Source organism: Cebus imitator, unplaced genomic scaffold (genome assembly GCF_001604975.1).
Source record: "Cebus imitator isolate Cc_AM_T3 unplaced genomic scaffold, Cebus_imitator-1.0 Scaffold41, whole genome shotgun sequence".
Lineage (NCBI taxonomy): Eukaryota > Metazoa > Chordata > Mammalia > Primates > Cebidae > Cebus > Cebus imitator.
The window spans coordinates 9,667,119-9,690,162 of NW_016107356.1; the positions used below are offsets into that span (position 1 = coordinate 9,667,119).

The window sequence follows — 23,044 nt, forward strand, 5'->3', positions numbered from 1 at the left end:
CCTATGAGTGAGAACATGCGGCGTTTGATCTTCTGCTCCTCTGTCAGTTTGCTGAGATTGATGGTTTCCAGGTTCATCCATGTCCCTACAAAGGACCCAAACTCATCGTTTTTGATGGCTGCATAATATTCCATGGTGTATATGTGCCACATTTTCCCTATCCAGTTCCTCTAGTTTTAAGATTTTCTTTTTATGTTAGGACTGATGGCCCCCTTTATCTGCATTTTGAGTCATAGGAAATCTTTTGTTATATAGCAGTTGTTTTTTCTGGTGCTTATATTTTATATGGTTTCATTTATTTGTCTTTATAGGTTTCATTCATTCTTCTGTGTGTATGTTGTATGAATCTAATTTTGTCTTCTTCCAAATGATGAAGCAGTTATCCCAGCAGCATTGACTGAAACCTCTGTCTTTGGCTTGGTGGTTTGGGGTGCCACCTTTATCATATACCAATTTCCATATGCACTTAGGTCTCTTTCTTGGTTCTCTATTCTGTTCCATTGGTCTGTTGGCCTATTCATGAACTTACACTGCACCATTTTAATTATAGGAGCTTTACAGTATGTTTTAATGTCTCTTCAGGCAAGTCGGCCTTGTGGCTTTCCCTTTTAGTATTCTCCTGGCTAGTTTTGCATGTTTATTGTTAAAACTTGTTTATTTTTAAAAATTGTGACAAAATCTATATAGCATAGCAATTTCCATTTTAACCATTTTTGGGTATACAGTTCAGTAGCAATAAATACATTTAGACTTTCATGCAACCATCACTACCATCCATCCACAGACCTAGGTTCATCTGGCAAAATAAACTCTGTATCTATCAAACAGTAACTCCCCATTCCTCCTTTCCCCCTGTCCCTGGCTACTTTCTACTTTCTACTACCATGATTCTGTTTTCTATCTATAAATTTGACTACTCTAAGTATCTTATATAAGTGGAATAATGCAGTATTTGTCTTTTTAAAAGTGGGATACAGAGTGATATTTTGATATGTGTATATAATGTATCAATGATCAAATGAGGGTAATTAATATATCCATCATCTCAAACATTTATAATTTCTTTGTGTGGTGAACATTCAAAATCTCCTCTTCCAGACTTTTGAAAACACAATACCTTATAGTTAACAATATTCACCTTACAGTGCTGAAGAACACTGAAACTTTCCCTCCTATCTAGCTGTAACTTTGTGTTCATTAACCAAACTGTTAATGAACATACGATTCCGCCATAAAACAGATGAGCCCTGGAAAGCATTGTGTTAAGTGAAATAAATCAGGCAAAAAAAAAAATTTTGAGCACATTGAAGCATAGATTATAATTGTGGGGGTCAGAGGCTGGGAAGGGGAGATAACATCTGATTCCAACAATTACAATCTCTGCCTCAATGTGTTCAAACTTTTTTTAGCTCCCATATGTGAGTGAGAACATATAGTATTTATCTTTCCATGCCTGACTTATTTCACTTAACGCAATGCCCTCCAGGCTCATCCATGTTGCTATGAATGACATGATTTCATTCTCTTGTATGGTGGGATAGTATTCCATTGTGTACAAATGTCTATCCACTCATCTGTGAATAGACATTTAGATTGATTGCATATCTGAGCTATTGTGAATAGTGCTGCAATAAACATGGGTGTGTAGATATCTCTTTGACATACTGATTTCAATTCTTTGGGATACCCAGATTGCCAGATTGTATGATAGCTCTATTTTTAGTTTTTTTTTTTTTTTTTTTTTTTTTTTTTTTTTTTTTTTTTTTTTTTTTTTTTTTTTTTTTTTTTTTTTAAACCTTCATACTGTTTTCCACAATCACTGTACTAATTCACATTCCCACCAGTAGAGTATAAGGGTTTCCATTTCTGTGCATTCTCACCAGCATTTTTATTTTTTGTCTTTTTGATAGTAGCCATTGTAACTAGGGTGCGATGATATCTCATTGTGTTTTTGATTTGCATTTCCCTGATAATTAGTGATGTTGAACATTTTTTCACACATCTATTGACGATTTACATGTCTAAGAAGACATTTAAATTGAGAAATGTCTGTTCAACTTGTTTACTCATTTTAAAATTGGATTTTTTGTTGTTGCTGCTGTTGAGATGGTTGAGTTCCTTATATAGTCTGGATATTAATCCCTTATTGGATGAATAGTTTGCAAATATTTCCCCCCATTCTATAGATTATATTTTCACTGTTGATTGTTTCTTTTTCTGGGTAGAAGCTTTTCAGTTTAATTTAGTTCCATTTATCTATTTTTTCTTTTTGTTGCTGGTGATTTTGAAGACTTAGCCATAAAATCTTTGTCTAGGTCAGTGTCCTGAAGGATTTGTCCTATGTTTTCTTCTAGCAGTTTTATAGTTTGGTGTCTTATATTTAATTCTTTAAGTTTGAATTTGTTTTGTATCCACTGCGAGTTTACTTTTTTATATGGTAAGAGATGGGGTCTAATTTCATTTTTCTGTGTATGGATATCCAGTTTTCTCAGCTATATATTGAAGAGGCAGCCTTTCCCCAATGTATGTTCTTGGCAACTTTGTAAAAAAATCAGTTGGCTGTAAATACATGGATTTATTTCTAGGTTCTCAATTCTGTTCCATCTGTGATATACCTTTATTCTCTGGGAAGCAGAAATTAAAAGGCAGTAAACTCCTGTTGGACCTAAATTCGATGGGAAATTGTTTTTACCTGGGAATTATTCCATGTGCCGTAGATGGGTTAATCTAAAGGAAGACACTGGATTTTAAAGGAAAACTACTAAATGACTTAGATTTTAATAGAGATGTTACAAGAGCTTGCTCAGTACCCTCAGATCATTATTTCCAACATGAGCTATGTGGAGTAGCTGGAGAAATTCTGGTTATTTGTACATCCTGGTCCCCTTCAGCTTTTGTCTATTTTATTCTAGTCTCATAAGAAGACTAACTAATTGTTGTTGGCCTACACGAGATATGAAGGGTGTGATTTTTAGTTTCTTCATTTATGGAATGGGAATAAACACTATCCCATAGATTGGTTGTAATAATTAAATAAATTAGTATATTAAAAGTTTCTGTGATCCATCTTAGATTTAATATTTTCTTTAAGACTGGGGTTGGTGGTTCACACCTGTAATCCCAGCACTTTGGGAGGCCAGAGCAGGCGGATCACCTGATGTTGGGAATTCAAGGTTCAGCGTGATCAACATGGAGAAACCCTGTCTCTACTAAAAATACAAAAAAAAATCAGCCAGGTGTGGTGGTGCATGCCTGTAATCCCAGCTACTTGGGAAGCTGAGGCAGGAGAATTGCTTGAACCTGGGAGGCAGAGGTTGTGGTGAGCTGAGATCACGCCATTGCACTCTAGCCTGGGCAACAAGAGCGAAACTTCGTCTAAAAAACAAAAAAGAAAAAAAATATTTTCTTTAACTTTGAGATGAAAAGCCCACATATGAATGAACTGTACCCCCTCTCCGCCCACCCCAGTCACAGTAAGTCCAGATAAGGCTATGAACAGGGCTACCAAAGCCTACTTACAGTGCCCACCTTCCCCACCAGGTGTGATTCACAGTGGAAATTATACTATACCTTCACATAAGTGTGAAGGATGAGTAAAGGTCTGGATTTCTCCATGATGATTATTTCAATGCTTAAAAAATATTAAACATCAAAATTTTTCAAAAAGTATTTTCTGGTTCTCTGCTACTACCCAGAGATTTCTTAGTAAGCTGACTGGTTAACTGACTACTCAGGAATGGCTGAGGTTCTACTTAGCCTGGCCTGGGGGCCTTGGGATGGCAGCATTCTAGAGGGACCCCAGGCTCCTTTCTTATAAATTGTCCTTACAATGGGGACATTGGAGGCTTTCCCCTATTGCTGGAGGGCATTTACCTATTACCTGACAGTCTCTTTCCTGCAGTCCAGATAGAGTTGTTTCAGTTTGGGATGTAAATTGGCAGCTGTTATTAGAACTGAAAACAAGTGAGAACGTTGTCTAAAAACTAAGGAAAATGAGTATTTAAAAAATCTTAGTCAAGCTTGATATATAGAAGACCTGGACAAAAAAGCTTGGTTGTAAAGATCACAGGCTTTTGGGACAAAAGTTTGGGGACTCAACCTGTGGCTTTTTACTCTCCATCTTCAAATTCTAGTTTCTTTCTGGTCAGTTCGTGGATCCATTGACTAAATCCATTGACTGAAAATATTAGCAATTTAATGACAGTGTTTTTTTTTGGTGGGGGTGGGGGCACAACTGTATGAATTGATACCTTTGGTACCTATTGATTGAAAATGTATCTTTGAATTAAAGAAATATGGTAATATTAATATATTAGTGTCTAGTCTGTTAAAAATATAATATCAATAACCCCTACTTTTGAGTTATTGTAACAGTTAAATGAGCTAGTACTTTGTACAGAGCCTGCGTGGTGCTGGCACACAGTAAGAACTAAAGAGCAGCAATGACTGGTAACACAGGACATCTCTTTTTGGTAAATGGAGTCTTTATAATCTCACTAATTAAATTCAATATTCACGAAGCAATAAGTAAATAACCTCTAAGTACCTGAAATATAGTAAGTACTGTATAGTCTATATTTCAGGTAGATAGAAGTTATTTATTTTTCTAGTAGTTAGCAGTGAATTCTACTTTCCTATGCCTAGAAGTCACTTGATAATTTGGTGTGGGATAACTTAGTAATATCCTTTGGGTCACAAATACTAATGTTAGGTCATTAAAATAAGGGAGCCTATAAAAATTAATGAGACTCAATTTTTAGAATAAGTATCCTGATTCTTCTAATGTAATTTTGTTCTTTTTTTGCAGGAATTCGCATTCAATTTCAAAGAAGGTAAGTTTGAAAGCACACCTATTTTCTGAAAACAAAACAAAAAAACCTGAACAACAACAATAATAACAATACCTACACAGAGCTGAGGGCTTTTCAGATTTATGTTATTTAAAATTAAGTACTGTAAGTAGGCAACACTGAAAAACACTTATGCCAATCACAAACCCATAGGGCAACATTAATTGTGGAGTGAAGCAGGCGGTTTGCCACCGCCTACATTTGACTTGCTCTGGTTCCTTAGGGAAACGGAGATTTTCTTAGTGTCTGGCATTTGCAACTCTTTCCACAAGAGGACACTGTGCACCAGGACTATCATCCTGCCTGCTTTGGGCAGAGGCCGGGGCCACCAGCAGAGGTCCTGCTGGGATTTGTGGGGGCGTAGAGAGCAGTGAGCCAAGCCGGATGCCTGCAAGGCACCTGAAACTGTCCAGGCAGACAAATTAGGCAGTGTTTGGTGCTCATTCAGCCAAGGGGAGCGGACAGGACTGAAAAATTCCTTTCATCCCCAGGCTGCCCAGCAGTAGCTGCAAGCACTTTTAAGGTAACTATGTCAAGGACTTGGAATAAGTAGCCAGTAGCCCTTTTAAATGTCTGCAATATTAACATAGCCATATGTGCACCAGTGGGATGGTTTTTTAGACAGCCGTTGTTTGCTGTGGATAATATACCAACACATGTAGTTATCGGTATTTTATTAGAATATTTACATTTTGAAGTGCTGAGTTACTACAGTACGCTTTGGCTACATTCTGTGAATGAATATGCACAATCACCTGCAGCAAACTCTATCCCTTCTCCCTCTGACCCCAGCCATGGTGAAGGTTGGAGAGAGGATTCCAGAAAGCAGCAATCTGAAAATATCTCCCTTTGAGGCCTGACCTGGGGCACGGAAAGAGGAAGAAAAATGGGCCCTGATAATTATTCTGGCATTTCTCTTGATTGCTACTACCGGCAGAAGGGAAGCCTGGACTCTTGGTTCACTGTTGTTGACTGTGCCAACATCTTTCGTGTCTGTTCTCTGGGGTCTTAGGTGATTTGAAAGCACAGTAAAGTGAGCAATAGCTACTCAGGATAATGGGTAGAGAAGAACGACAACTACAGAATAATGACCCTGGGAGCGTGAGAATAGCTAGCATATCTTGAGTGCCTAATGTACACGCCAGGTACTCACTGCTCTACACTTTGTAGGGTTTTTTTTGTCAGAATGTGAACTGGGCAGACCTGCCTCAGGGTTTGGGCCCTTCATCTCTCTGTAGCCCTTGAACTTAGGCCAGACTGCATTAGGCCCCAGAGGGACAATGGGGGTTGCCCACTGGATAATCCAATCCCACTTGCTTTCCTCTTTCATGGTGTCCATGGTGCTAGCTCCAGCTGCTCAAGGACTTCTTTTGCATTGAAATAAATAAAATATCGATATGTGTGTATTTGTGTATATATATACATATAGTTGTATGTTATAGAAAAAAATCAATGCATGCTTATTTTAGAAAAAATTAAATATAATGACAGGTTAAAAAAATCACCCACACTGCTATAGCTCCAAAGTAATTACTGTTAACTAAGTATGTATGTATCTACATGTTCAAGCGTTCGTAGATATACTCATTGATGTGCACACAAAGCATTTTGTGAAATTTAAATGATAGTAAACACTATTTCATAGCTTGCTATTTTCACTTGCACATTCTGAAGATTATTTCTGTTAACAAGTACTTGCCCACAGCATTTTTGTCTTGTTTGATAGTTTTAGATAGAATTGTATTATAAGTATGGAGAAGGATCAGGTTTCACAAAAAGCACAAATGCCTGGGCTTGATGGCTGAAATTCACAGCCGGAACATCCTCAGCATCCCCAAAGCACCCTAGACCCTCGTCAAATGGTGGCCTACCCCTCCTCCCCAAAGGTGACATTCTCTGACATCTTGTCCACTTCCCCAGAGATCAGGTGCATGTTAACTGCATATCTGTGGTATCATTTTGTGTACAGTCACTTATGTCTGCCTTTTTGAGCCTCTCACTCTGAGACTGATCCATACTGTGGCACGTGGGTGTCAGTGTTTTATTATTATGTAATAATATTACATTTGGGGCACATAGGGAATTTATTTTTACCTTTTGCTTTAAATGGGCATTTGAATAGTTTTCAGGTTGGGACCAATACAAACACTAGCTCTCTGGCCAGGCGCGGTGGCTCATTCCTGTATTCCCAGCACTTTGGGAGGCTGAGGCGGGTGGATTCCTTGAGCCCAGGAGCTTGAGACCAGCCTGGACAACATGGAAAAGCCCCATCTCCACAAAAAGTACAAAATTAGCCAGGCATGATGGCGCTTGCCTGTAGGCTCAGCTACTCAGGAGGCTGATGTGGGAGGATTGCTTGAGCCCAGGAGGCAGAGGTTACAGCGAGCCAAGATCACACCATTGTACTCCAGCCTGGGCGACAGAATGAGACCTTGTCACAAAGAAACAACAACAACAACAAAACAGTAACTACTCTGAGCATTCTCGTAGGCGTCTTTTGGTGAACATAAGTACTCATTTCTCTGTGGTTCTGTGAGGAAATATAGTCGGCCCTCTGTATCTGCAGGTTCCACATTCGCTGATTCAACCAACTATCGGTCAAAAATATTTGAAAAAAATACAACAGTAAAAAATAATACAAAATAAAGAAGCAGTACAGTAGAACAACTACTTGCATAGCATTTACATCGTATTAGGTATTATAAATAATCTAGAGATGATTTAAAGTAAATGGGAGGATGCACGTCAGTTATATGCATACGCAAATATAACACCATTTTATATCAGACTTGAACATTCCCAAATTTTGGTATCTGCAGGGGTCCTGGAATCAATCCCTAACAAATACCAAGGGAGACTGTATCTAGTCCCAAAAGCTGGCAAGAAGGTAGCATATGTTCAGCTTTAGATGGTGCCACATTTTAGCAGAGAAGGTATACCAGCTTACACTCCCACCAGCAGTGCGTGAGAGCGCTCATATGTAATAATTTTGACACGCGGCATGGAATTCCATTTTAGAGAACTGTCGTCATTTATTTTACTGGCCCTTCTCGGGCACTTGGTTGTTTGCAGTTTGCCTTTATAAATAGCTCATGAACCGGCATTCTTTCAAGCACATATTTGCACATATCCTCGATTGTTTCCCTAGCATACATCCTTGGAGGTCGAGTATGACTATTTTGAATTCTTTGGCTATCCATTGCCAGACTTCCTTCCAGCCTCCAAACCCTAGGAGGCTGCACCAGCCTTTGCCTTATTTCAGGAGTTGGCACAATTTTTACATAAAGGGCCACATAGTAAATATTTTTAGTTTTGCCAGCCATATGGCCTCTGTCACAAGGACTCAACTCTGCTGTGACAACAGGACTATGGTTACTTGTTTAGGTAGCCATAGACAATATGTGAGCTGACTGGTGTGGCCATGTTCCAGTGAAACTTTATTTACACAAACTGGGTGGGTCAGATTTGGCCTGTGGGTCCTGTTTGCTGACTGTTGCTTTATTTGGTGAATGGTTTCTGAGAGTTGAGCACCAACTGGGGAGTGGGGTCCACAGGCCGTGATAAACTTTCATGTCTCCCCATAACGGGAATGTGTGAATAGGCAGGCGTCTATACCTGCCACACAGAAGCCAGCGGCAGAGCTATAGGCTTCCTGTGTTAAGTTCAATGTGTAAACATACTCTTGAGTGTAGCCATGTGAACCACGTAGGTATCCATTGCCAATGAACACTTGGCAATGTTCATGGCAACAATTAACATGAACATAAAATGGTCTAATTGCAGGAAATCTGAAAAAGAGAAGGATAAAAAAGAAACGGAGACAAAATGTGGAAATAAAAACCCTGATGGCAGTTCGGACGAACCGAAGGCCACAGGTAAGTAGACATGAGGGGCGCTAGAAAGACCTGGAAAAGGGGCAGCTGGAAGAAGGGCTGGCTTGCTAGATGCCAGCTGCACAGGGAGGATAACTGAGCAATGCTGATTATTATTTTTTGGATAAATTTTAGAAGAAGAAATTCTAGAACAAGGAATATTCTAGTAGGTTAACACTAAAAACCCACCTGTTTGTCTAATGCTTAAAGTATGGAAGAACATTGAAAGCTTTAAAAATGTTTGTTTTTTCCCCATGGTTTCTTTTTTGTTTAAACCCCTCTACATTAAAATATGTCGGGGGTAACTTCCTCCCAATTTCAACTAGAGTCAAGTAAGAAATCTGTTCCCCTGGAATATAACAGCTGAAAAGTAGACCCACTTTTGGAGAGTCTTGCTGTAGCATCTCATTTTCTTGCCATGAGACAGTACAGAGTGATAATGGGGTGGGGGCACCTCTAAGACAAACATCACCAGGAAGCAGCAGCAGTCGAAATTTGAAAGTCGATGAGAGGGGAATGCTGAACACACCCTCCTCTGCAGGATGAAGGAGACACCTGCCCTCACCGGCTGCCAGGAAAACCAAATTCCGTGGGAAGGTTTTTAGCTAATCAGTCCTTGCTGAGGGGCCTACACACCTTCTTTTTCCACTAAAATTGGGGCTCTACTTTTGGCAGCCACATTTTTTTTTTCATTTTACCATGGCTGCCTCCCATGTGTATTACAGATTGCATCTTTCAGATTTAAAAAAATTCCAGAGAGCATGGACTATTTCCTTTGATAATCTGACCACAGCTTCTTGTAGTTTCCTGTTAGTGAATATGTATTCATTAGTATTTTGAGCAATTAATTATCTCGATGATAATCATGGCCCAAATCTAACATCTCTGTCTTTTTTATCTCCATTTGTCTGCCATTTATTGTCCTCGATCAGCTACTGAAGCTTTAGATCATTTTGCCTCTGGGTGAAACTAATGTGTCGAGAAAGAAATCGATTTTGAGTTAGTTCTCCATATTTTTATTTCTTTGAAAAAATAAAGTTCTAAAGGTATGCGATCTCAAGGGGACTTAAAAAAAAGTATTCATGGTGAAAGATTATGCTGGGGTACTACTTAAAAGCAAATATGTTTCTTTATAAATCAGAATTGTTAGACCACTTGGTTTTTGCCACTTAATACCCTAAAATTGTTCTTCTGTTGCAGAAACTGATTCTCTCCCTCCTAAATCCTGTGAATCCAGCGATCCTGGACAAAGAAGCAGTAGCTGTGCCCCCCCTCAACAGGTGATTTAGACCATTATCCCTCCTTTTGGAGTTTTTTTTGCCATTTAAAAATTCTTATCCTGTGGTGGGTGATTATAAAACGGTGCACGTTGTATATTCATGATGGTGGTACGTGGCCTCTCCTCCCCTCCACATCAACTGGTCAGCGTGGAGACGGGGCTGAGACATGGACCGTTTCTTGCTCTCAGTAGCGGTAGCTCCAGGATCAAGGCTGGTTTTGGGGAACAGCTCTGTGTTCACATTTTGGGAGGATGTGACTTGATTTGGGACATGCCCGTCTGAGTTGGCGTAAGAGTGAGCAGCATATATAATGTCCCATTTATTCTCTTCAAGCCACTTTCTCCCAGGACTCAAGTCCATTTGCTCTCCTGGTGACCCGGCTCCCACGTGGTACTCATCTGTACTTGGACCTTTGGGGTCTTTGGGCTCATAGAAGGATGTACTGGGTTTGAGGATCAGGACAGAGAAAATGTGGTTTGCTCTGCATGCAAGTTCTATGCTGGTAAGCTTGAGGGCTGAAAAAATCCTGTTGGAGCTAGAATTTTAGGGGAGAGAGGATGAGCCCTTGATGATTAAGGAATATGGCCAGAACTGCTAGGAAGCTGGAGGTGCCATTGACTTAGAGGTATGTTATATGTGGAGCAGATTAGGGGGGAGGCTCAGACATCTAATTTGGAGCTTGTAGATTCTGAGGCCTCTGTTGATGTCCACATGGATATGCTGAATGTGTAAATTCACCAGTCTGCAGTTCCAGGGAGAGATACTAGCTGTCGATACTGGTTGGCTGCTTGGCAATGTTTTGATGGGAGCTTTTTTCACACGATGCTTCACTTAAAGAAAACAGTCAACTGGCAGCCCTGAGGACTTAGTATGTTAATTTGCTGGTGTAGAGTCAGCATTGGTTATCATACATGAATGAATTAGAGTTTGTTTTATATCCCAAATAATAAATTAGGTAGAATATTTATAATCAACACCCTTTTCTGACCTGCACAAATACAACTGCAAACAAGAAGCATTTCAAGGCGATTCTGTGATTGTGTCCCTAACAAGTATAGATGTTATCTTCTTTTACCTTTTGGAAAAGGCAAACTTGCAGACTGGGTTTCCGATAGCACACTGGGCCAGGTGAATTGTATTTGTTCTGCTAGGAGCTGCTTTACCTGAGGGGACGGTGCCCAGCAGGTACCTGTGTGGCCTCTGATGGTTCTTTCTTGGCACAGGTATTTACCTGAGTTTCCAGGCAGCTCTGGACAATAACATTCCTCCCTGCAATTGGGATTCAGCTCAATAACATACATCTTGCCAGTGATGTGTGTTTTTCAGGCCTGCAGGGAGGAAGGGAGCTCTGATTAATGCTCAGTCATGTACTGGAAAAACCTAAGTGATACTATTAATATTACTGTCAACATAGGTAGCCAGACAATAAGACATATGAGGGGTCTGGGGCATAAAGGAAGCTGTGCCCAAGTAACAAATTGTTAGCTCCTGGTACAAGTTTCAGTGACTTTCCTCAGGTTGGTGTCAGGAAAATGGAGAGGTAATGTTTTTTCCATCAGGGCTGCTCTTTTTGGCACGTATATGTTTTGATGCATTTAATTTGGAGCTGGAAGGGATGATGATGCAACAGGTTTGCTTTAGACGGACCAGCCTCTGAGTAAGAGGTGGCTGTGGAAGGGAGTAATTGCTGGGCTGTGAGCGATGTTGCATGTCACGTCTTCCATGACTGGGCCTGAGTGGGCGTTGCAAGCTAGAGAAGGGGCATGGCTGGCTGAGGGGCTCTCTCCCACCCCAGCTCTAAGCACGGACACCCAAGAGCACATTTAGGCCAACCATGATTTCCATAGCCCTTCTGTGGTTATCTTTGTCTATCAAGTGTGTTTCTATCAGACAAGCCAAAGTGTTCAGCTGTGGGGTTGTGGGGAGGGTGTAAGTTGGGAGGAGATTCAGAATAGGTCATGCCACATCATCCTGTTTGAAATACGTCTAGTATGAATGAGGAGGAAGGGGAACGCTCAGTGCATTTGGATATCCGAGTGGAGAATGACATTTTGGAGCTCGGAGTGGATGCTTCTTGATGCTAGTAGTGTTCTTTTGAACATACACAGGGAGAGAAACTTAAGAGGTTTCTGCTACTGAAACATGTACCCAGCCAAATAATCTATTGGTGGAAAAAGAACAGTGACCCTCGAGGTGCTGAGCCCTGGGGACTGGTAACATATACTCCCATTTCTTATTTCCTGAAAGGCTTGTCGTCTATCTAGGGGAGCCAGGCACCTCATCAGAGAGCACCCACGCCCTTAAGAAACAAATCAGGACTCTAGGAAGATGAATTATCTTGGCCTAGGCTAGAAACTAGTGAGGCTTATTAAATAACTGGCTCTTTCTACTCATAGTGTGCCTGAGTAACAAATCGTTAGCTTCTGGAACAAGTTCCAGTCACTTTCCTCCAGCTGGGTGTCAGGAAAATGGAAAGGTAATGCTTTTTTCCATTTAGGACATTTAGGATTTAGGACAAAGCCCTAAACAAGAGATCTATCTTTGATTATGACCAAGGAGGGACTTTGCAGTCGTGGGCCCAGACACCACCTCCAGGTTGCCCATTTGGAGAACCTGGATGCAGGATTACCATGGCCGTGTTTCCCGGGAAGCACTTAGAGAAGGAATGAGCAAAATGGGCCACAGTGGAAAGGCTGGGCCTGTGCACACAACAGTTCCCTTCCATTTCCTCGGTCCAAAGAAGACATAGACCTTGTTGTGGTCAACTGGCCACTTGAGAGCTGCCAGAATGGCCAAGCCACAGCTTGTAGGAGCAGTCAAGGTGACCTTGGCACAGAGGTTCTTTTTAAGACTCCCCAGAAGAGACCCTTCAGCCCTGCCAGGTCCCTGTTACCAGGTCCATGCTGTGTGGGCTGATGAGGAGCTGTGCGTTCTGCATTCCTTGGTCCAAGGTGTGAAGACAATGCAATGTGTGCCTTCTTTTCTCAAAACTTCTCTCCATTCTGCAATAAGCCTTGTTCCTTGTAGGCCCTAGGAGAGGCAGCTGAGAGCTATTCAGCGCCCCATCTCAGTTTTCCTTTCATCTCCCGCTCCGCAGGCCTCAGTATGGCTCCAATTTGTCAGAGTCTCCTGCACCGGGGCCGGATGTTCTGTGCACACAGGCCTCCCAGGCCCAGAGCTGGTGCCCAGCAGGGCTCCTGCGTGAGAAGCTGGCTTGTTAGAGTTCAGGATTGTTGACTACAGCTTGCGCTATTTTGCAGAAACCCCGCATGAAGCTCAGGTCCTGAAAAGCTTGTAGATTAGACTAAAAGATCTCAAGCTGTGAGCCAGCCTGAAGCAAACGCTTTTCCGATCGTGGTTGCTGAGGAGATAGTTGGGTCAGATAAATGGCCTGTCCGTGGAGACACGGCACACTCAACAGCAACTAAAGCTGATGCTTTGTTTTCGTAGATCGCAGAGCAGGATAGTCTTGGTTTTGTGAACAGTATGGCAACTGCTGATCACAGACACTCTCTGTTCATGCTGTATTCTCTGCTGAAACTAGTGATCTGTTTACACTCAGCATTTTCAGGAGGTCTTAACTAATGGTTGACTGTTGACTACACACAGGCTAGTCCAGCATTTCTAGGTGCTCAATAAACAGTTACTCATTAGAGTGGTGAATACCTTCCATGCCCAGCATTATGCTGTCACAAGCAAGATGCTATAAGGTACATGGATGTTCAGATAAATAAAGTTCCTTTGCTTTTTTTTTTTTTTTTTTGGATGGAGTTTTGTACTGTTGCCCAAGCTAGAGTACAGTGGCAGTGGGGCAATCTCAGCTCACTGCAAACTCCGCCTCCCGGGTTCAAATGATTCTCCTGCCTCAGCCTCCCGAGTAGCTGGGATTATAGGCACCTGCCAGCATGCCCAGCTAATTTTTGTATTTTTAGTTGAGATGGGGTTTCACCATATGGGCCAGGCTGGTCTCAAACTCTTGACCTCAGATGATCTACCCACCCCAGCCTCCCAAAGTGCTGAGATTACAGGCATAAGCCACTGTGCCTGGCCTCTTAAAAAAAAGTTTGAGGCATGGTCTTTGTTGCCCAGGATGGAATGCAGTGGCATGATCATAACTCACTGTAACCTCATATTCCTGGGGCTCAAGGGATCCTCCTGCCCTGGCTTTCCAAAGAGCTAGGACTACAGGCACTTGCTGCCATGCCTGGCTAATTTTATTTATTTACTTATTTTTGTAGGGATTGGGGAGGGGGGGGTCTCATGTATTTGCCCAGGGTGTTCTTAAACTCTTGGCCTAAGCGATCCCCCACATTGGCATCCCAGAGCACTGGGATTAGGGGCATGAGCCACTGCACCTGACCCCAACTTCCTTTGCTCTTAATCCCAATCAGCTATGACAAAAATATGGTTAGATCACTACAGATGAATGTTCAACCTAAAAATAACCTCATGTTTTGGGCCATTGAGAAAAGTTAAATAATTTCATATCAAACTACCATTCCGCTTCTTTGTGATGGAGGCACTCTGGTTTTCTTCAGGGGCCCATTGCTTAAATATACCCCCAGGATGGGGAAATCTGACATGGCAGGGTTGGCCCACAGAAGTCACTGATGAGGCCCTTGGGAAGTCCAGGTTCACGGTCCTCACCTCTAGACATCAGGACTCAGAGGGTTGAGGAGTTGTTTAAGCAGCTCTGCTTTTTAGGACAACTTGATGTGGCTAGGCTTAAGAGGTATTGATTACCTTACAGGAAGAGGGGAATCAGGAGTTTTGGAGAGGAAAGAGTGGCAGGTCCCCAAGCAGCAGTCTGCCTCCTTCATAACTTTACCCTGCCCGGCAGGTACTCAGCAATTTCGCTTTCTCAGCATCCTGAGGCCTTCATACTAGCCTGTGCTTACCCACCTGGAGGGGGCGCTACTGGGGTTGATGGTGCCTATGCTCTTGCCCCCTCCGCTGGGAGTCAGCTGTACTTCCGCAAGGAGAGGAGTGTCTGGACCCTGGGTCCAGAGTCTGGGATGGCACCCAGCGCAGGTGGTGTACAGCGTTAGGAGGAGCAGCAGGTTTCCAGGTTACTTGTGCCCCCACCTTCAATGTCACAACCCTCCATCTCTTCTCCCCGAGTGGTGCACATCTGTGTCTATATCTCAAGCTTCCATGGGTCTCTGCATACGGAATCTTTGTGGTGAATCACCCAGCTCAACTTAATAACATCCAACAGTTACTAAAACAGGAAACTAGAACTTTAATATTTTAGGAAAGGACAGAGAACCCCATTTACTGCGGCCCCAGCCTCCCATAGCTCCTGCTGCTTTGGCATCCTTTCGGTTAAGATCTGGCGTGCCACAGGCACACACTGCCGTGGAGACCAGCAAAGGTGAGATGCAGTGCTGAAATCTTTTTTTCAAACCTTAATTATCTCCTAATGCTTTCAGTGCTGGGAGTCCTTAGAAAACTTCAGAAGGGTGGGGGCATGTCTCAGGAGCAGTGTCATGGGGAAACAGACTGGGGCTGGAGTTTTGACCCAGCAAAGGCCAGACACTGTGGCCAGGAGCTATGGGGACAATGGCGGATAGGCCGGTTCCTCAGGAGGATGCTGGGTTGTAGACAATGGAAAGAGGCACCAGTTCCTAGACCTATTAGTCCCCAGGCTGCCTGGAGCTCCGTCTTCTGCTCATCTCCATCTCTAAGCCCCCTCTCCTGCCAAGTTCTTCCCTGAATAAGGGACTTTCCAATCAAGAAACAGGGTAGTCCTAGTTCCTGCCACCACCTGGCAGAAATGGTAGATGTATTTCCTGAATTCTCTATTCCGGTTTTCCCAAAGAATGCTTGCTGAGTATGGAGGTGCACCCAGCGCCTATAAATACCTCTGCCTTGGTACCTTGCTGGCGTAGCAGCAGCTCTCAGTACAGCCCTGTGCCAGGAGCACACTGGGTTCTTGTTAAAATGCACACTCTTGGGCCTCCGCCAGACTTTCTGGATCAGAATGTCTCGGAGAGAGGGCCAAAGAATCAGTATTTTTATCACATTCTCCAGGTGATCTGCTTTGAGGAATTTTCTTTTTGTCCCAGTGTGAAAACACCGCAGAGACATGTATAGCATTGTTTCTAAGGGAGTGCATTCCCTGATTTCTAGAAGTCTTCCTACAACTGTGCATTTAGAATTACTTGTACCTGGTGTCCCTGCTCCACTGACCTTGCTGCAAAGCACAGAGAAGAGTTTGAGATGCTTATGGTGGTGCGGTGATGAAAGCCAAGTGAAGGGTCTTGACACCAAATGCTCCGCTGTCCACGTGGCATCCTACCAGGGACACTCTTATGTAAACCTCCCTTATTTTAGACAGATTCTAAAGCACACTGCATTCAACATAAATGAAAAAATAGGATCCTAGACTGTAGAGAGCTTGATCATGCATTAAATTGTAAGAAGGGTCAGAGGAAAACAGAGATTGATTTTCAAAACTGACATATACAATATGACACTTTCCTTCTCTGATTATTTCTCCGATGACTCAATCTACAGTTAGAATATATAGTACTGACATTGCTTTCTAGACAAGAGTTTCCCTGTTGGTGAAATATAATAAATTTGGGTGTAACTGCAGCTAAAATATGTTAGGGTAAAAGTAATAAGTAAAATTAGAAATTCTTACTAAAATTTACAGTCAGTTACTGCGAAAGGCATGCTTAAAAATTTTTATATGGAGCCAGGGATTTGCAAATGTTTTGTGTCTTGGTGAATAGTTAAAACAAAGAAGCCTCCTTTTCCTCTCCTCGTCCTGTGCCTTAACTCACTGTCGGTGCATTTTTCTGGTTGTTTTAGGCAATTCTCTGTCTCTGTCATTTTTGGAAGGTGGGCATATGAACAAACTTGAAACCTGGATAAAGTCTTCCCCACAAGTCACCCCTTCATTGAGATAAACAGAAATACATGCTTGATAGATTCAAAAAGCAGCGACATTTGCACAACCCAGCAGTGAAAGCGAAAGCAAACAACAGTAAAAGTCTAGTATGTTCGTGGAAGAAGGCACAAATCTCACAGCATTGCTGACGTGGTTCCATCCACTGTCCAGTTTTCCCTGTGTTATTGGGAGTCAACAAATTAAAAGCATGAGCCAGAGTAATTCTACCGTCAAGACTTACTAGCATTCCATCGCAACGTGAATAATTCATCACTCCCGGTTACATTATTTAAGATGTTAAATGCAGCTACTGTGTCCTGGAACCTGAGCTGCCACTCTCAGGACTGGCAGGAAAAACGTGTTGCACGCATTTTAATAGGGCAGTGTTATTAGACAGGCATTGGCCACTCTGAAGGATTAAATGGTTTGTTTGAGATTACATTTCTGAATGAGAACAGGGATGACTGTGTTTCTCCCTGATAGGGAAAGGGAACAGATGGGTGATCTGTCTGGAGTCAGTTCTTCAAGTTTGTCCCCCTCTTCCAGAAGCAATGCATGCCCTTTAAGAAGTTTAAAAATATTTTATATTTTCATAAAAAATTTAGCCAGCAAAGCAAGAACTTCCATAGGAAAATTGAAAAACAAAACAAAACAATAAGTCATTGTGGTACTTTGCCTTAATAAAAACAAAAACTGATTCTTGGAATTGGATTGCTCTTTAGGGCCTGAACTTGGAAAACTTCTATATTGTGTGTTATTGGAAATAATGAAAGAAAGGAAGAGCTTATTTTAACATTTCTGTTCCTTCCTGCACCTTACTTTTATCTTAACAGATGAGTGAAGCTTCCTTTTCAAGTGTACATTTTACAGTGATCTCAACCCATTAAATTGACTTTTTTCCTCCTCTGTTGCCAGGAGGCTGATCAATGTCTGCCCAGGCCAGCAAATCATCCACAGGCTTCTTTTAATCTGGCCAGTCCTAAGGAGTTCAGGAATACAACTTTAGTATAGCAAAGACTTCACCAAGCTACACTGAACACTTGGTTGACAATTTACAGCATGGTGACGGCATCCTTCCTTTCCATCCTGAGACTGGCCTGCAGCTCTGCCAACATTACCTGAACAGGAGATGTCGGAGTCATCAGAACTGATACTTGACAGTGAGAGAAGGAATCAATTTTCCCAGATTTCAAAGTAGAATGTGACATTTAAAAGGTTTCAAGGTTTCTGTGAATTCCATGAAGTTACCAAGTAAAAGCTGCAAATTCATCATAATTTTTCTCAACACTCGACACTCCCACTTGTTAATCCAACAAATGGTAGATAAAAGTCAACATTCTACCATCACTTTAAAAAGTTTTGATTATCTTAAAGCATATGAAGATGATGATATTTGTATATTTTTAATATGCAGGGGTATTACTACATATTATCAGTGAATTGTGAGTATAAAAATGAGGATCAACCAGAAGTCTACAGTTGACTCTCAAAACCGAGCTCAGTTAAAATAAGATTCAATCCTAATATGAAGATGCATGTTCCTTAATATCTCATGAAGTATTTACTTGAAGACATTCATTTTTATCTGTCCCTTATCAGACTTATTTGAATCTCCTCAAATGAATTACATGTGACTTGTGCTCTGTAGAGGGTGGACCTCACCTACTATGCATACCATGAAAAAACTGGAAATGGGCATTGTAGTCTTTAATTAATAAAAAGGAAAACACCAAAAAATGTGTATTGCCTTTCTTAACTCTTCACTCTTCAGGGGGTAGTTTAAAGAATCAGTGTTTAGGAATCAAGCCTTTTCCAAGAAGTAAACAAGAGCCTTCGGTTAAAACCCATCTCATCTTCACACTTATCTTTGCTGACTGTACATTTACTTCATCTAAAATTAACATGAATGTTGTTATGAAGAATGAATTGCTGCCTTTCCCGAATATTTTTCTTTTTCCATGTAGATACAGTCAGTGAATTTCACTGCCCATTTTACCCCTTCATATTTAACCTAGAGGCAAGACTGTGATTTGACTGTGCTCTGAACTTATTGGTGCAGATTTCTATGCTGGTTATAATTAGCAACAGCTGGGAGCCCCTCAAGCTCAACCATGCTATTGCTAAAGCAGAATTTAACTTTTAAAATGTGTCAGGATTTTAGTGAATTCCTTACAAATACTTAGTAATAGTTGCAAATTTGTCATGATGTTTCTCATCATTCGCTCCTGCTAGCTAATCCAATAAATGGTAGTCTCACACTACCATGATTTATAAAATACTTTAATGATCTTAAATCAGTTTCAGCCCCTACCCAGGACCTTCCTGTAAACAAGAAACTAACTGAAGGAGTGTATGAGTCTGTTCTCATGCTGCTAATAAAGACACACCCCAGACTAGGTAATTTTATAAAGAAAAAGAGGTTTAATGGACTCATGGTTCCACATTGCTGAGGAGGTCCCACAATCATGGTGGAAAGTGAAGGAGGAGCAAAGGCACGTCTTACATGGTGGCAGGTAAGAGGGAACTGCCCTTTATAAAACCATCGGCTCTCATGAGACTTATTCAGTATCATGAGAACAGCACAGGAAAAACCCACCCCTGTAATTCAGTTACCTCCCACTGTGTTCCTCCCACAACATGTGGGGATTATGGAAGTATAATTCAAGATGAGATTTGGGTGGGGAAATAGCCAAACCATATCAAGGGGTATTTTCTGGCACCCTGTGGAGCCAGGCATGTGTTTTGATTGGCTGATGCTCATACTATATTCATTCTGAGTGGTCAGTGCCCATACAATATCAGTTCTAACTGGGTAGTGTTCATGCCCTACAGGTTGTCATCTATTTTGAATATCATCTCTGCTTAGAGGATCCTGAAAAAAAAAGGTCATCTCTTTTAGGACCATGTTCCTAATGTGAGAAAATTCGGTGTTTATATATATATACATACATATATATATATATTTTTACAGTCCAGAGGTCTTTTATTTTTTTTTAACACCTATTATGCCATGAATTCATAGGGAATAGTTTCCAGCAGCTCAGGCTCCTTTCCATTGGCTCTCACAAAGTGTGCTTCTCTGGGTGGAGCAGGCTGGCGCTTCAGTTGGACTTAGGTACCTTTCTCTTTGGCTTCTTTCTTTTTCTGATCATTTTCCTTCACACGTTTTAGGAAGCTATCTCGGCTCTTAGAGTGCTTGATGTGCTCAATACGCACATTAATTCTCTTGGCAAGAATCTTGCCCTTAACTTGTTTGTTTACAACAATGTCAACAGCATGCTGGGTAACATTGTAGACTCCTCCAGTTTTGCCATGATAACATTTGTGGGGCATTCCTTTTTGAACAGTACCCATTCCCTTGATGTCTACAATATCACCTTTCTTATAGATTCGCATATACGTGGCCAAAGGAACAACTCCATGTTTTCTAAAAGGCCTAGAGAACACGTATTGAGTGCCTCTCCTCTTTCCCTTTGTGTTCGTCATTTTGGCGAATTACTGGAAGATGGCGGTTCCGGCTGAAAAGCTATATTCTTGGAAGTAGAATTGAAATGCAAAATCTCAAAAACCCATAAATATTGCTATATCATATTCCCAAGAGTCTTTTCAAGGGAAAAAATTGCCAATTCAACTGGTTAAAAATGAGACTCATTTAGTGTACTAATTTCTTTATTCCCTGCCAATGCGGTTCTGTTTTTCCACCACACTCCTGGAATGAATACAAGGAGAAGAGAAAGACAAGAAGGTTCTTGAGTCTCTTTAGGCAGATCTAAAGGGTGAATGCCATACTCTTCACTTAAGAGTTTGTGCTCTTTAAACCACCACAGAATTCGGATCCTAAGATAAGGCAAATGCCATGTCATTTATGCCTTTTGTATCTTTTACAGCACCTGATATACTGCAAGTGTTCAGTAAATATTGACATCAAACAGGTCAATATTAAGAAAGGCTATATATTAAATGCAAGAAATATTTGTCATTTGCTTGCTATAAGAATATTTGCGGCAATTTTGAGAGTCAAGGGGATTGCATATAAAATATAATTGAAATTTAAGTTTTGAAATCTGGAGGACAATGGCAAATCATTTCCATAGAAGTTCCTCCAACTTACTATGTGCTTATGAGTCACACTCAAAATATGTTTTCATTTATCAGAATATGGGATTTTTTTTTTGTGGTGTCACTTATGAATAAGTTCTTCCTACTGAATCTTACTCCAGGAGTAACGTTTCTCAAAGAGATGCCCTGGCCAGTATGTATTTCACATTAGGTAGATACATTATTTGAACAGAACTATCTAGAGCTGCCCTGTCCAATACTGTAGCCACACGGGGCTATTTAAATTTACATTATTTAAACTAAATAAAATATAAGATTCATTTTCTTGGTTGCACTGGCCACACTGCAAGGGTTCAGTAGCTCCGTGTGGCCAGTGGCTACTTTATCGGGCAATGCAGATGGAATTGGTGGGTTTCCATTGTTGCAGTAAGTTCTGCAGGAGTGCTCATCTAGAGATAGCTACTTGGAAATGACCTTGATGTGTCAAGCATGGACTCTTTTACATAAACTCACAATCTGTGTTTTCTTCAGCATTATGTCTGTGCACTCAGCCAGTTTCTATTTAGGAATCCTGCAACATCCAAGGCAGTTCTCAACTGAATATGGTGTTTTGCTGATGTGGTGAATTCTTATCTCACTTCTGCAATGCAGAGAGAGCTGTGGCAGACTCAGGAGGGTGGGATGAGAGGAGTCAATCAAAGTAAAACATCATGGTCAAGGTCGTTTCTCAGGAAAATACAGCTCTTTGCTAATAATAGGCGATGAAGGCTGCAAATTTATCTAAACAAATATCCCTCAAAGTTTTATGCCATAAAACTCTAGCCAGGGAAACCATACCTGCCCATCCCTCCCAGCCGTCTTTCACTTTGGTTGGTCTGTCAGATTCCAATGCATGCAGCCAAGGCTCTTCCATAGTTTACTCAGAGTAGGACCTAAGTGTTAATGCCAATACTTTGAAGACAATGGAGAGCTTGAGAGCTTCCCCTGCTCTGTGTGGCCCTGAAAAACTGTTAGGGATGCTAAAGTTTGCTTGCACGTTCCTAAGAGTTTAATGACATAAAAAGGTCAATGGATGAGGCTGGGCACGGTGGCTCATGTCTGTAATCCTAGTACTTTAGGAGGCCAAAGTGGTGGATTGCTTAAGGCCAGGAGGTGGACATTAGCCTGGGCAACCTGGCAAAACCCCATCTCTACTAAACATACAAAAATTAGCCAAGCATGGTGGTGCATGCCTGCAGTCCCAGCTACTCAGGAGGCTGAGGCACAAGAATTTTTTGAACCTGGGGGGTGGAGGTTGCAGTGAGCTGAGATTGCACTACTGCACTCCAGCCTGTGCAACAGAGTGAGACTTCATCTCAAAAAATTTTAAAAAAATGGTCAAGGGATGGTTCAGAGCAAACAAGAGATGCCATGCCAGTACCTGAACCTGTACCTGTCATTAAAGTGCTTGTTGATATCGTTGGGGAAGAACGCCATCCTCTGTAAAGAGGAAGGATGGTCCTCTCCGTGGGGCAGATGAGAACTTGTATAGTTCAGAGATGGGAGAATCAGGTGAGAGCAGGACAGGAAGCGAGGGTTCAGGGGAAGGTAGTGTGAGGTGAAGGTCTGGATAGGCAGGTGGTTCAGCAGGCCCGGGCCATTCCTGTAGGCCTGAGGAGCTGTTGTCATCCACTGGACCAAGAGGGCAGGAAGAGATTGATGGAGCAGTGTGGAGAGGGCCTCTGACTGCTGCCATGGCCACACCCTGAAAACCTGGCAGGGAGGGAGTCAGATGACTGCTGCTGTGGCCACACCCTGAAAACCTGGCAGGGAGGGAGTCAGAGTGACAGGGATCCAGCCATCCACTCTCTCTTTTTGGTCACCTGCTCCCACCTCCACAACCAGAGCCAGAGGTCCTAGAGCTCATCAGCGTGGCTCATATGGGTCAGTCTCCTGAGGGGACTGTGCTGGATGCAGAAGGTGGGAGGGGCAGGCAGAGCATTTAGCAAGGAGAAATTGATGAATGGAGAATGTAAAGGAGATGAGAGGAGAATTAATGATGCATGTAAAGTCAGAAGGAGGGTGTTTTGTCTGGTAGTGCTGCAC

The 23,044-nt window shown here is 41.8% G+C and overlaps 1 protein-coding gene and 1 pseudogene across 2 annotated transcripts in view; one reads left to right on the forward strand and one right to left on the reverse strand.

Moving 5' to 3' along the window:
* IGSF5 (immunoglobulin superfamily member 5) overlaps window positions 1–18,650 on the forward strand; it is a 44,970-nt gene extending 26,320 nt beyond the window's left edge. The window contains exons 6-9 of the mRNA XM_037737692.1: window positions 4,808–4,832; window positions 8,634–8,725; window positions 9,923–10,002; window positions 17,816–18,650. Coding sequence (XP_037593620.1) covers window positions 4,808–4,832; window positions 8,634–8,725; window positions 9,923–10,002; window positions 17,816–17,911 — 293 coding nt within the window. The 3' untranslated portion in view covers window positions 17,912–18,650. The remainder of the gene's footprint in view (window positions 1–4,807; window positions 4,833–8,633; window positions 8,726–9,922; window positions 10,003–17,815) is intronic.
* Window positions 18,651–19,903: 1,253 nt separating this feature from the next.
* On the reverse strand, window positions 19,904–20,420 carry LOC108302594 (annotated as a pseudogene). The gene has a single exon (XR_005199784.1). The product of XR_005199784.1 is annotated as a 60S ribosomal protein L21-like (transcript).
* Between the last annotated feature and the right edge of the window lie 2,624 nt (window positions 20,421–23,044).